The sequence below is a fragment of the Drosophila ananassae genome (assembly GCF_017639315.1).
Source record: "Drosophila ananassae strain 14024-0371.13 chromosome 4 unlocalized genomic scaffold, ASM1763931v2 tig00000061, whole genome shotgun sequence".
Classification (NCBI taxonomy): domain Eukaryota; kingdom Metazoa; phylum Arthropoda; class Insecta; order Diptera; family Drosophilidae; genus Drosophila; species Drosophila ananassae.
Window position 1 is genome coordinate 1,130,686 of NW_025319038.1, and position 15,438 is coordinate 1,146,123.

The following is a 15,438-nucleotide window of genomic DNA, read 5'->3' on the forward strand; positions in this document are numbered from 1 at the left end:
TACTGCACCTTGCGTGTAATCTGTGTGGCTTGTGGCGGCCTCCATAACACTGCCTTCTGTACCATAAATAAAACCGACCATAACTCTAAGAAATGTGGCAACTGCGGTGGAAATCATACTGCCAATTACAGGGGGTGCCCAGTTTATAAAGAGCTAAAAAATCGCATGAATACAAAAAAACCCTTACAACAACTTCCGTTTGCCACTCACACTAACGATCAAACCACCACGGCATCTTTGACTACACCTGGAGTTTCTTTCTCTAGCGCTCTACAATGGACAGGACTATTAAATAGTGTAGGTTCAGTACCACTGGAACCTGAAACTATAGGATATCCACCTCCGCCTACGGGTACTACGAGGGAAAGAGTAGGCCAAGAATCTGCAACCCCCGAAATAAAGGGTATCGAAGGAATGTTGTCCACACTTATAAGTCTAATGGTCACAATGCAAAATAATATGCAGGAGCTCATGCGAAACCAAAATCGACTAATGGAGCTTTTAGTCAAACAAAAATCCAATTAGATGGCTTATTTGAGAATCTTTCTATGGAATGCTAACGGCATTTCAAAGCGCAAAATTGAACTTAAGACATTTCTTAATGATAATGATAGGATTTCTTAATTTCTTAATGGAGAGGAGAATATCGATATTATGCTCCTCTCCAAAACCCATCTAACGAACAAAAACAACTTCTATCCGACGGGATATATATTTCATGCAACAAATCATCCAGATGGGAAGGCTCACGGAGGAACTGGGATCCTCATAAAGCAGCGCATAAAACACCGTTCCCTCCAACGAGTTGCTACAAATTCCTTGCAGTCAACTTCAATACGAATTCAGACCGTAGGAGGTCATCTAAACTTAGCTGCAATATACTGCCAACCACGTTTCTGCATATCTGATATGGAGTTTATGCAATTCTTTGATACACTAGGCGATTGCTTTATAGCAGGCGGCGACTACAATGCCAAGCACCCTCACTAGGGTTCTCGCCTAACCAACCCAAAGGGTAGACAACTATACAACGCTTTGATACAGCCAGGAAATAAACTAGACTTTCTATCACCGGGGAAGTCTACATACTGGCCAGCGGACCCACGGAAGAAGCCAGACTTAATTGACTTTGCGATCACTAGAAAAATTCCACGAGCCGAACCTTTGGATGACCTATCGTCTGACCATTCTGTTGTCCTTCTTCATCTATTTCAACATGCCGAATTACAAAATAATCAAATTTATCTCACATCAAAAAGGACACCTGGCTTAGGTACAAAAAGTACATAAGCTCTCACATAAACATAAGACCGTCAATTAACTGCAGCAAGGATATTCAAGATGCAGTCAACCACTTGGAAGACATGATGACCTCAGCAGCAAAGCTCTCGACTCCTGCGATCACAGAAAAACCTCCATACTCCGCCACAAATTCCTATATAGAAAATCTAGTCCGAGAAAAGCGGCAGCTCCGCGGTGAATGGCAGGCACACAGATCCCCTTCTTCAAAGGAAAGGCTAAAAACAGCGACACGAAGGCTCATAAAGGTCCTACGAAGCAGATAAGAACTTGCTCAAAAATCATACATAGAACAGCTTTCCCCAAAAAGAACCAGGTGTCCTCTCAGGAAAGCCCATCCTAACTTAAAGCCGCCCATAGAAGCAGATATGCCCCTTCGAAAACCAGATGGATTTTGGGCGCGCAGCGATGAAGAAAAAGCAAGCGTCTTCGCTAGTCACCTTTGTAAAGTTTTTACTCCAAATCAAGCAGCCTCTCCTTTCATTCTTCCAGAGCTACCAATTCCAGATCCAATTCCAGCTATAGAATTTCAAACAACTGAAATCACTAAGGTCATCAAAGAGCACCTCAAGCCAAATAAGTCTCCAGGGTATGACCTCATTGCGCCGAAAATGATAATGGAGCTCCCTGCGTGCAATTATATAATCAATTATATAAAAATTCGAATTAACTCTATTACAAAGCTTGGCCACTTCCCCCAACAATGGAAAAAATCCATTATAATAATGATACCGAAACCAGGGAAAGACAAAGCTTTGGCCTCTTCATATAGAACAATAAGTCTACTTTCATGCTTATCAAAGCTTTTTGAGAAACTTCTACTGCTCCGAATCACGCCTCATATGACTTCGAATAATATAATCCCTGAACATCAATTTGTCTTCCGAGAAAAGCATGGCACCATAGAGCAGGTGAACCGTATCACATCTGAAATTCAAACCGCCTATGAACAGCGAGAATACTGTTCTGCTATATTTCTGGACATATCCCAGGCATTTGACCGAGTCTGGCTGCAAGGACTTATGTATAAAATAAAACTATTACTCCCACAAAACTGTCATGAGCTGCGCAAAACATACCTGCTTAATCGAGTGTTCAATGTAACCAAAAAAACTTTACAACAGAAGAGTTCGAAATTAAGGCGGGCGTACCCCAAGGAAGCGTCCTCGGCCCCACCCTATATCTTCTATATACAGCAGATATCCCAACAGACCAGCGTCTAACTATGTCAACATTTGCCGGTGATACAGCCATACTAAAAAGATCTAAATGCCCGCTGGAGGCATCAAGAAGCCTCTCCTCTCACCTTGCACTAATAGAAAAGTGGATGGCGGACTGGCGTATAAAGATAAACGGTGAAAAATCTAAACACATTACCTTTACTCTCAATAGACAAAACTGCCCCGCTCCAACTCTAAACAATACCATAGTCCCCTCTGTGAATGAAGTCACATATCTCGGCGTCCACCTGGACAGGCGTCTTACGTGGAAAAAACATATTGAGGCGAAACGGGACCAATTAAGACATAAATGCAGAGGACTGCACTGGCTTATCAATCCTCGTTCCCCACTTCGACTGGAATATAAAGTACTACTCTACAATTCAGTCATGAAGCCTATCTGGAAGTATGGCTCCGAACTTTGGGGCAATGCAAGCAGTAGCAATATAGACGTTATCCAAAGGGCACAGTCTAAAGTGCTCAGAACCATCACAGGAGCTCCATGGTATATTCGCAATGAAGATATCCATAGAGACCTAGGTATACCTCTCGTCAAAGTCGAAATTTCTTAACTCCAGGAAAAATACAAAAGGAAACTCTCCACGCACCAAAATCCTCTAGCCAGATCGCTAAACCAAGATAGTCAACAATCCCGATTAAGAAGAAATGACCTTCCAGCCTGTTGATATCGGAGGCCCCATAGTATAGATGTTTACAAAGATAAACTAATTATGTATTAGATTAAGATTAGATTAATAATTGTTGTTAGTCTCTTAATAAGAGAATATCCAACAAGTAAAAGATAAAAGTATGAAAAAAAAAAAAAAATTCCCAATATTTTATTTTAGGGTTCAACCCTAAAGCCGCAGCCGCTCGAATTAATGCCAAAAATACAAGTAAATGAAAACTTAACAATAGAAATTCTGAACAATTCATTTTTTATTTATCATTTCGTTGGCAAGAGGCGAGGCGGGGTGCAAGATGACACAAATGCAAGATGAGCATTGCGCTACAAATACCATAGAAGCATATGCGAACGGGGGAGAAACAAAAAAAAAATTGAAACTGGTGATAAACACGCCGCTACGCCTCCGTTTCAGAATTTATAAATTATTTCAATATTCACCTTTGGCTTCTTGGCTCAAAACTAGCTATTTTCGTGAGGCTTGATATATTGAAATGGCCATAACGGTCATACCCCGTTATCTTGAGCCATTTAAACAATTAATTTTTAGCCACACTAGACTTCATACACTTATTGACCCTATCTGTCTATTGAAAAAAGGTGTCATTCCTTTCTAGCTTTTGGAGCACTCTCATATTATAGTCATAGATAATAGATTTTTCTCTGGTTCTGTTGTCATATTCTGTAAAGTTGATTTTTATGTGTTTTTAATACGACACGTCTCTTAAATTCACTGCACCGGTTTTAGTCTTGATACGTACTGTACCAATACAATCAGAAAAATAAATGTTCATCCGCGTGTAATATTATTTCCCAGTGCTTTCTCTGGTTCTATTTTTCAGACTTTTGAACCAAACCCGATAGCTGCATATGTAATTGTCAATATATCTTCCGGGATATAAATTTCCTCCTTTAACTTTTCTAGCATCTCCGTAAGCTCATTTATAAACTCTTGTAGGCCCGACGTTTCCATTAAGCTTAACCAGAGTAAATTTTTTAACAGAGTGAACTTGCTAGAGGGACCACGTTGTTGATAAATTCCGGCCAACGTTTTAATAGGCCTCCTAGCTTTGCACTCTTTCCGCTCACCACTCACCACTCCTCATCTGGACCAATGGCAATTTATCAATGGCACACAGCCCTTGAATGCTCATGTCTATGAGTCACACACAGTTGAATCACACACAGTGATTAAATTGTTCGCTACTTTGGACCCCCAACCTACTAGACATTCAAAGTAAGTCACGCGGATTGACTTTATAGAATAGCCTTTTTAGAATATTGAATTAATTACACTTAGGGGCGACGTTTCTAACTAAAGCTTAATACTTCCAAACTTCTATAACAATCCAAACTTCTATAATCCAAACTTTTATCATAAGAAGTAGTACATAAGAGAAGAACAAAACGAACCGCAAGAGTTGCATTGTAACCAGACTAAAAGTTAATTTTCTATTACTTATTTCCAATAAAAGACTTAAAGACTTGAAACTTTGCAGGCAGAAGACTGAAGACTTTGCAGGCAGTATATAAGTCGGAACGGCCGGGATCGGTCGATTATATCCTATAGCTGCCATATAACTGATTGATCGGAAATGCCATAACTTTGGTGTTTTTTAAGTAAGAGGGTTGGGGCTTTCCACACATGTTAAATTTGACCAAAATATCTTATGTACAAAATTTTATAAGGATCGGCCGACTATATCCTATAGCTGTCATAGAACGATCGAAATTGGCATAACTTTGGTGTTTTTAAGTTAGAAAGATGGGATTTTGTACAGATTCTATTTTGGGAAAAACAATGATTTGTCGAATTTCATAAGGATCGGCCGACTATATCCTATAGCTGCCATATAACTGATTGATCGGAAATGCCATAACTTGGTTGTTTTTCAAGTTAGAAGGATGGGAGTTTCAATGGGGGTTCCTCTTTGGGCAAAATAATTTGATATGCCAAATTTCATAAGGATCGGTGAACTATATACGATCCGCTATATAACTAATAAGATAAGATGCGTGGCGCCTCCTAGCGGACTGGGACTCAACTGCAAGGGTATATAAACTTCGGCTCCGCCCGAAGTTAACTTTCCTTTCTTGTTCTTATTCTTTTCTTATTCTCTTATACATTTTTCTCATAGCTGTGTTTTACAAGCTTTCCCCCATCATCTCTCAAAAATTACCACATAACTTAAAATTTAAAGAATAGACTCACATGTGTCATCAATGAACAAGAATAAATGAAAAATTCCCAATTCCCCAAAAAAAAAGGGAGAAAAAAGTCCAACAAGCCGCTAAGAACAGTCCCCATTCATATTAAACTTAAAATGAGGATTATTCTTTTGTTCGGAATTCTCCCTGTAAATGTATTTTCCCTCATTGCTTTTGCGGCAAATGCACTTCTCTCGATTGAATTTTTTGGCACACCTACGGAGTGTTAAAACGGATGACAGGTTCTTGTATCGGGCTGGAAAGACCATTTACTTTACTGGCCTTCTGAAGCCGAAAAAAAGCGTAAGTGGTCCATTCTTTAGTCCTTCGTTCAGAAGCGTTACTGTTTAATCGTTATAGGTGAAACTATCTTGTTGTGTGTTAACTTTTGATCTACCATGTCGTAGTATGACTTTTAATCAATCCATTTATAATTTATTGGCGGAGCACAAGTGTGGATATGTTGTCGGAGTAAGTGCAGTCAATACGGGCTATGATTGCGTGAAAATTTATCACTGTACTATGGGACGTATGGAAGGAATATTGGAATTGTTTTTATCTTGGAATTTCATGCTCAACTATGGAACTATTAACTGCGCCCTTTACAAGTGCCTTCAGTAACTCGGGATCCTAATGGATTCGCTATGAGCGGGGGCTGGGAGCTGCTATCCGATATCTTGTCTATTGTCACTATCGTATTACTATTTTTAACTGACTGTACTCCCAACTTATGAGCCACACACATATAACTTACACCTTTTTTCATTATCATAATAATATTCATGCATGTTTTCGTTTATGTCAACCAATTCCTTTTAGTATGAACACTTTTTCTTTCAATTGTAATTATAGCTGCCGTTATTATTTATTTCTATACCCTTGCAGAGGGTATTATATTTTTAAAGTGTGCAATGCAGGGAAGGAGACATCTCCAACCCTATAAAGTATATGTCGGAGAGGAGGTAATTAAGTCTCTTGTTAGACATTAGACTTTAAGGTGTGACCATTGGTCGTGCGGGAATATATCAGTCCTGGTATGATGAGGACTTAGTTTGCGAACTAAGGCCGTGTGTGGCTTCGTTGTGTTGCTAGATCTGGTCCTGCTATTCCTTTTTCATCTCTGCTTGGTATCGAGCTAGACGTGGGGACTTCACTGCTAACATAATTTGACAAAAGATGAGCAACAAAGGCAACGAGGACTCGCTGCATCAGCCAGAACATGGTATGGAACACCACCAGGGGAACGAACAAAGAAATCCCGAGGCCCCGCGAGGAGAAGGTTTAACTTCTCCGACATCAGAAGTGGGATACGGCCCTAACCAAACTACTTCTAGAGACGTATTCGCTCTGTTAGAACAACAAAATCGGAACTTTCTGGAACTGGTTAAGAGGCTACAGATGCCGGCGAGTGAGTTGCAACCGACTAGCGAGATTTGCCTGCCGAAATATAATCCGGACGTTGCTGGTGTGGATGCCACGCAGTGGTGCGCTACGGTCGACATCATCTTACGAGAAAAACCATTAAGTGACAGCGCTCTTATATTAGCGTTAAGTAAAGCTTTGGAAGGCACAGCGGCGCAATGGTTATCCCAAATATGTTACCCGGGAATAACTTGGCAACAGTTTCGGCAATTGTTTGAGCAGCGATACGAGACTTCAGAGACGCCGGCCGCCGTCATTTTAAACCTTCTTAATAGCCGTCCAAGCAATGGCGAAAGCCTGCCTGTTTTTGCAAGTCGCTGTGTGACGTCACTGTGCACAAAACTTCGCAATTTGAGTTCAGAACAAATTTCCATCGCGTTGGTTCTTGGGCACATGGCTAATTTCGACCGGCGTTTGCAGCGAATGATACACACAACGCATGTTAGCAATCGACGAGAACTGCAAGCGGAGTTGCAAGTATTCTCAGCCCTAAGAGAGCGCCCGAATGCAACGAACTGGGAACCAGAGACGAAGCGAGCTAAAACTGCGGAAATCAAATGTTACCAGTGTGGAAAATTAGGTCATAAAAAGCAAGACTGTATATCCGGGTCCCAGGTTTCGACAACTGGAAAGGAGTGGCGGTCAGCGCAGCCCTGTCATGGAAGGACTAACGTAACGTGCTACAGATGTCAGGAGCCGGGACACATAGCCACTAATTGTCAAAAAAAAGTGCAGAACGCTGGATTGGGAGTCAGGACAGAAAAAAGAGTGGAGCTATGCGCTATAGTGGAGCCTCAATCGAGTATGCTGGTCAATGGTGAGAGATTTCCAATTACATTTGATTCGGGAGCTGAGTGCTCATTAATTAAGAAAAGCGTTTCTAATAAGTAAGCTGGTAAGAGAATTCATAACGTTAATTCTTTAAAGGGGATAGGTAATGCCAATACGTATAGTACCTCACAAGTTGAATCAAACATCATGATCAGACGAATGTATGAAAAATAATATTGTAATCGGCGGAAAATATTGTCTCAAGGGTTTACAGTAGAAGTCTCCTATGATAATTTTAAAATTGTTCAATCTAAAGTTGTAGACATTTGTGACACCACTCAACCCACTAATTTTGTTAATATTGAAACGAAAATGGTCGAAAATGAAAAAGAAATTTTAATATCATTGCTAAACCAACATTCCTATCTTTTATTAAAGGCACTCGGCAGTCTTGCTCATTCGTTTGTAATTGTTTATATGGATGACATATTAATTGTTTCAGAAACGAAGGAAGAAGCGTATGAACGTTTGAAACTTGTATTAGACGTTTTAGTGAAGGCAGGATTAACTTTTAACATTTCAAATTGCATTTTTTTTTGAGAACTTCAGTGCGCTACCTGGGCTATGAGATACAAGCGGGAGAGATACGTCCAAATTCTAACAAAATAGAATCACTAGTGGCGTTGCCTCCACCAAAGTCAGTTACTTCTTTAAGTCAGTTTATTGGGCTAGCGTCTTATCAAAATGAAGTCAAGTTGTCACCTAGGATTTATCGTTGGTGGGAGTTCCTACAAACATTTGAATTCGAAATTGAATACAAGGAAGGTAAACGTATGGCACACGTTGACTTTTTATCTAGGAACCCGGTGTGTAAAAAAAAAAAAAAACAAAACAAAAATTCAATTACATCTAATTGGAACGGGCGCAAGTCGAGCCAACGGTCTAGTTGAAAGGGTCATGAGTACACTAAAGAATTTTTTTGACGGCTGTTGAGACAAGCTCTAGATCGTGGCAGGATGCATTAGGGGATGTACAGTTAGCTCTTAATTGTACAGTTAATCGTAGCACTAAGTGTAGTCCTTTAGAACTTTTAATTGGTAAAGTTGGGCGATCACTAGGGTTGATACCTATTAGTGATACCGAAGATTAAATTGACAAGATTAAATCAAGGGAGTTGGCCACTAAGAACATGGAGGACGCCGCTAGATATGAGAAGATAAAATTTGATAAAAATAAGGCTAAAGTAACAAGGTTCTGTGTTGGGGACTTTGTGCTGCTTAAAAACAGCGAGAGACAGCAAACTAAATTAGATCCTAAGTTCAGAGGACCCTTTTTGGTGGTCGAGGTATTGGACGGAGACCGATACGTTTTAAAGTCTACACTGAACAATAGGCGTTACAAGTATCCACACGAAAGTTTGCGAAAGTTGCCGGTAGTACAAATTCCAGAAGAGCTTGATGTAAAATTACAAAGAACAATATCAGTTGGAAAAGTCTGATGAAAAAGAAAGTATTCGTGAAGCCATGTGATTGGTGATGAACGAGAGTTGCTTTAGAAATATGTTTGATGAATTCGTGAAGCCATGTGATTGGTGATGGACGAGAGTTGCATTAGAAATATGTTTGATGAATTCGTGAAGCCAAGTGTTGGGCGATGGACGAAAGATTTGTTTGATGAATTCGTGAAGCCAAGTGTTGGGCGATGGACGAGAGATTTGTTTGATGAATTCGTGAAGCCAACTGTTGGGCGATGGACGAGAAATGAGATTGATGAATTCGTGAAGCCAACTGTTGGGCGATGGACGAGTAATGAGATTAATGAATTTTTGAAGCTGTGTTCGTGGACGATGGACAATTTAAATTGTTTGAAAATGTGTGAAGCCAATGTGTTTGGCGAAGAATTTAAAAATCGGCTTTTAAAAGTTTAGTTATGTATTTTGGATTACGAAGTAACTATTTTAACTGATTAATGTATAGCTTGAAAACGATTTATTGATCTTTTGTATGGAAATGGTTTATGAGAGATCATTAGAGTTATGTTAAAAATAGAAGTTTAGTTATGTTGATGAACATTATATGAAGTTAAGATTATGTGATTCAGTTCTTTGAAAGCATTTAATGAAATTATAAAGTGGAATGAAATTCAGATGTTGATTATAGACACGAGGACGTGTATATGTCAGGATGGCCGTGTCGGAGAGGAGGTAATTAAGTCTCTTGTTAGACATTAGACTTTAAGGTGTGACCATTGGTCGTGCGGGAATATATCAGTCCTGGTATGATGAGGACTTAGTTTGCGAACTAAGGCCGTGTGTGGCTTCGTTGTGTTGCTAGATCTGGTCCTGCTATTCCTTTTTCATCTCTGCTTGGTATCGAGCTAGACGTGGGGACTTCACTGCTAACATAATTTGACAAAAGATGAGCAACAAAGGCAACGAGGACTCGCTGCATCAGCCAGAACATGGTATGGAACACCACCAGGGGAACGAACAAAGAAATCCCGAGGCCCCGCGAGGAGAAGGTTTAACTTCTCCGACATATACATATTCTTGAACAGGATCACCTCCCGAGTCGATATAAGTATGTCCGTCTGTCTGTTTCTACGCAAAATAAGTCTCTTAGTTTTAGAGCTATTGAGTTGAAACTTTGCACAAATTCTTCTTTTTTTGCAGTATATAAGTCAGAACGGCCGGGATCGGTTGACTATATCCTATAGCTGTTATATAACTGAATGATCGGAATTGGCATAACTTTTGGGTTTTTTAAGTTAGAAGGATGGGACTAGGTACACATTTAATTTTTGACAATCTAATCCGGCCGACTGTATCCTATATCTGCCATATCGGATCGATCAGAGCGATTGAAAATGGCACATCCTTGCGATTTTTAAAGATACTTGGGGCTGTTTCCAACATTGTCAGAAGAAAATTGATTCGAAGGTGAAATTCTTATAAGGATTGGCCAACTATACACGATCCGATATATATAATAAAATAAGCTGCTATCTAACTGCGGCTCTGCCCGAAGTTAGATTTCCTTTATTTATTACCGGCTTTAAGGCTCGGTAACCACAGAAGAAACATACCGAACGTATATAAGGGCTTAGAGATTAGTAAAACTCTTAATTCTTAGTCTTACGACTTCAATTCTCTTGTATTTTGATAGAAAAAGAAACCCCGTAATCATAATGCATGATTTTTATTTATTTTGCTAAAACATAATGATCACTGCTAATTTCTACTAAATAACTAACTATCATCATTTTTGAGAAAAACGATAAAAAATTATATTATATGGTAATTATTAGTATTTTTATTATAATTGATTATGGTTTCTGAATATGGAAATAATTTTATTATTGGGCTATTTTTTTTAGCTAATAATGATTTAGAAATCATCAATTCTAATAGACGACACTATGATTCAAAAGGTAAATATTCTTTGACCAAAAAACAGCGTCGGTAACTTTTGCTTTTTTTAGCAGCTCGAGCAAAGATACTCGGATCGGCAGAAATCCATGTTAAGCGTGAGAGTACAATTGCTTTAACCTGTTCAGTAAATACTCATGCTTCATCTGTTATGTGGTAAGTCTTAAAAAAAATAATTTTTATAAGGAAATCTTATATATATATAAATAATGGAAATTCAATATTAGGTATCATGGATCATCCATAGTGGATTTTGATTCTTTACGCGGTGGCATTAGTTTGGAAACCGAAAAAACGGATATGGGAACTACTAGCCGATTAATGCTAACACGAGCTTCATTCAGGGACTCAGGAAACTACACTTGTGTTCCCAATGGAGCTATTCCAGCATCTGTCAGAGTTCATGTTTTAACGGGTAAATATTAGGGTATACTAACTAGATGAATGACATGCATATATCAGTAAAAATTGTCTTTAATCGAGGTTATAAATTGCCAATTGCCAATAAAAATAACAAAGGTCGATAACATCGAACTTTTATTAAATTTACCCAACATTTAACCTACTCTATAATCTTGGGACCCCTTAAAATTTTACCAGAAATGGGTATAAAGATAGGTAAAAATTATTATCATCAAAATATGGGGCTTTTTATACCCACTGTCGGGTCAAGCAGCCGCCGAAAAGAAGTTTGGCCGGCAATAATTATTGAATTCGTGACGTCACTTTCTTTTATAGTTTTGTTCGCGTCTCCCGCTCTATTCTCGTCGCCCGCTCTCGTGTATTGGATTTATTAGGCGATTGAATTTATTTATCTCGGCAATGCCATGAGTCAAGCTGCCGTGCGTGTGGACGCAGACTTCATAGTCAGCTGCATTTTGGCGGCAATTCACCAGCTCAAGGCCAACACCCCTCTCCCGAGGTTTCTGCATCTAGCAACGCTGTTTCTGGTTCAGCGTCCGCCGTCGTCAATTCTCTCGTCGCTAAGGATCGGTTTGGTGATGTGGTGTTGCTAGTCACTGCCAATATTCTGGTTAGGAACCGCTCCGGAGATCTACTGCCCCGCCGAGCGCTGCTCGATTCTGGCTCGCAGGTGCATCTAGTCACTTCAAGGCTGGCGGACCAGCTGCAGCTACGGAAGATAAGGACTCCGGTGACTGTATCCGGTATAGGAGGCGCAGGGTTCTCTACAGATGGGTTTTCTGTGCAAGACAGCTTGCAATCCCAATGCTCTGACTACTCTGCGCAATTAACTGCGATCGTAGCCTCCAACATCACTGATCTTCAGCCCAATTTTGCATTCTGCTCTTGGAAAATTCCCGCTAATGTAGAGCTAGCGGATCCTCATTTTCACCAGCCTCAGCCAGTTAATTTGCTAATTGGAGCTGGATTATTTTACGAGTTGCTTTGTGTGGGGCAAATTCATCTGTCTCCTGGTTTGCCCTCCATCCAAAAAACTCGGCTCGGTTGGATTGTTTGTGGAGGCGGAGGCCCTGACGATGGCAAGGTCCTCATGGCAGCTGCGTAGTCAGAGATGCTCGTCCACCCTCAGACGGAGCTGTTGAAGGTGGAGTCTCATCGCAGTTTAGCGTACAAGCCAAAGAAGAAGCGCCTCCGCAAAGTGCTCAGCGAAAAGGAGAAATATTATAGGCACCGTAGTCACTTCGAGCAGCGCTTGTAGATGCGTCTGGCCGGGATTTGAACAGTGGTGGCTATTGTGATAGGTCATATATTACCCAGTGTGGATGTGGAGCCGCTTTTTGATGACAACGAAATGGCTACCCAGATGCCATCGCTCAGCTGCAGTGACAGCGAGGTTGAAGACGACGATGACGGAGTGTGTCGGGTGCGCTGCTGAGGACGGTGTCCGAAGCTACAAGGGGGGCAGTCAACAAATTGTGCCTGCTGCCCCTTCATGATGCTGTTGAAAGCTCATCTTCCAACGGGGGGAGGATGTCGGGTCAATCAGCCGCCGTCAAGTGCTAGCGTTTGTTTCGCTCTCTCCCGAGATCTCTTGGTCGCTCCGCAGCATCAAGCGTTGAGCCGCTCTCCCGCGTCATTATTCTAATTCGGTCGTCAACCCTACTAAGTCGCATATGTAAATATATCATTTGAAGAAACGCCAAACAAATAAATAAATTGTATCAATATCTATAAATCAAACTGTGCTTGTTTTTATTAAAGGCAATATTTAGAACACAAAAATAAAGCTACCGAAAACGCTAAGTAACAAACCAGCATCAGAAACTAAATCCGGGTTTATAAAAAATTCGCGTGCCGCTTTCTTCGGTTCGCTCTTTCCATCTTTTAATCTTTGCGTTTCGATTCGAATCCGACACTGAATGTTTAGATGTTTATATTCTTCACGGCATATAGGTTATTCCTCAATTTCGCTAATGCCCATATAATCGCCAAACGTTCTCTGTCATTGGTGGCGTAGTTAGCCTCCCTGTCCTTCAATGTCATCAAGATCATTGTAATAGGACGACCTTCTGGGGACAACACTGCCCCAATGCCATAGGCTGAGGCATCTGTCGTTAGATCAAATGCCTTCTTGAATCCGGATATCAGACGCTAATAAGTTCCGCAATTTTTCGCGCGGCTTCAACTGCATACGTGGCTGTAGGTAGTGGCTGTGGCTGTACGTGGCTCCCGTCCAACTGACCGATGAACTCTGCCGCGTAACTCGAATCGCGGGAATAGATCCGAAATAGTTTAAGCGAAGAGTAGGAAAGATATCACGAGGAAGAGTGTTGCATAGATAAAGCGTTTAATATAAGCGATTTAACATTGTTAGTGGAGCAAATTGACAAGATGTGGTGCGGCGCGAGCTTCGTTGGCGCTCGGGGCGAGAGACGGCTTTTGAAAAGGTAAAAAATACCTTTTCTTGCCTTCGCCTCTGCAAAAGCAGTGATTATATCATTGTAATCTATTGATGCAGCTGTTTGATTCTCAATTGAAAGTATGGCCAAATCGGAGAGTCTGTCTTGGTCCATACTTGATCTGAGATAAGTTTTTATCAATTTTAGTTTACTAAATGAACGCTCACATGATGCCACAGACAAAGGTAAAGTGAGAAAGATTTTCAAAACCGTTACAAGACTTTTGTACGCTTCTAATCCCAAAGATGAAATGTATAGCAATATTCCTTTAGGATCAAGATTCAATTTTTCTCCCTTACTTTTGGCTCTTTTGAGTAAAAAAACCAAATCTTTGATATCATTGTACAATTCCGTTCCATCCAAATCATTCGAGTAAACATCGGCTAAATTAACGCACTTTTCTTTTATTGTTGAAAGTTTTTTTTCATATGCTTTCTTATCGGCGACAAGATATTCTTCAAAAGTGCAAAGAAATCCAAAGCGCTTTTCCAGTTCTCTCAAGCTTGAAAACCGGTTGGAAACTTCAACTGTAAGCTTATCCAAAATCTCAATTAAAAAGCGCTTTGTATCTTGATATGTATCTAGAGCTGCATCATTGGCGAGTTCATCTGGCATCTTTGGAATCTTCCTTCTTCATTTTTCAATTGTTACCTCCATGTCTTCGCACATTTTCTTAGCTTTCGATATGGCCGAATCGCAAAGATTTAGTCTCCAGTCCTTCAAATGATCTTGTAACGTTTCCAGAAGTGTCAATGATTCATTGAAGCTAATCTCTTTAGTTTGAAACATTTTCTGCATTCTGTTAATCGCTCGAAGAATTTCCGCCCAAAATAAAAGAAAGACAATAAAATTAAAATTTTCAATAGCGCCGATAATAAGAGCCGCGTCTTGTCTAGTATCGACTGTTTCAGTGGCCGTTGCTGCGAATTTTGCTAAAGAATTTTTATCCAAAATTCTCTGCTGAACGCCTGAATGCACGCCAGCCATGGTTGCTTGATTGTCGTACGATTGACCCCTGCAATTACGTAAATCTAAGCCATCCTTCTCAAGCTTCTGCAAGATTACATTTGCCATTCCTTCTGCATTTTTAGTTTTTATGGGGATAAAGTCAATGAATGACTCCTTTATTTCAACGGAATTCCTCTTAACTTCTACGTATCTGATAATCTCTGACATTTGCTCCTCATGAATTGAATCTGGCGTTGTGTCAAAAGACATGCTAAAGTAAATCGCATCTTTGATTGATGATGTAATCGTTTTCCTCACTTTGTTTCCCAGAAGTGAAACAATTTCGTTCTGTATGTCATGAGAAAAGTATGATACGCGTCGTGGGTTAGTGGTAACAGTTTCTACATGTTCTTTCATTACAGGATCGAATTTACTCAAATATTTTATGAAAGCAATAAAATTTCCTGGATTTGAATTTTTAGTGATGGATTCTCGATGCCCTCTCAGCGCCAAATTTTGTTGTGCAAGAGTCTGAATTGTAGCAATGATACGCTCGAGAATATTTCTCCACGCTCT

At 40.2% G+C, this 15,438-nt stretch overlaps 1 protein-coding gene across 4 annotated transcripts in view; it reads left to right on the forward strand.

Annotated features, from left to right (window-relative positions):
* Positions 1–15,438, forward strand: part of LOC6504350 (zwei Ig domain protein zig-8) — a 171,717-nt gene that overhangs the window by 69,303 nt on the left and 86,976 nt on the right. For 2 of the 4 annotated variants that reach the window (XM_014903925.3, XM_044717766.1), the window contains 3 exons: positions 10,981–11,034; positions 11,086–11,188; positions 11,260–11,447. In XM_014903925.3, coding sequence (XP_014759411.1) covers positions 10,981–11,034; positions 11,086–11,188; positions 11,260–11,447 — 345 coding nt within the window. Of the gene's footprint in view, positions 1–10,980; positions 11,035–11,085; positions 11,189–11,259; positions 11,560–15,438 lie in introns of those variants that run through there. The other 2 variants (XM_014903928.3, XM_044717767.1) reach the window with 2 other exon arrangements.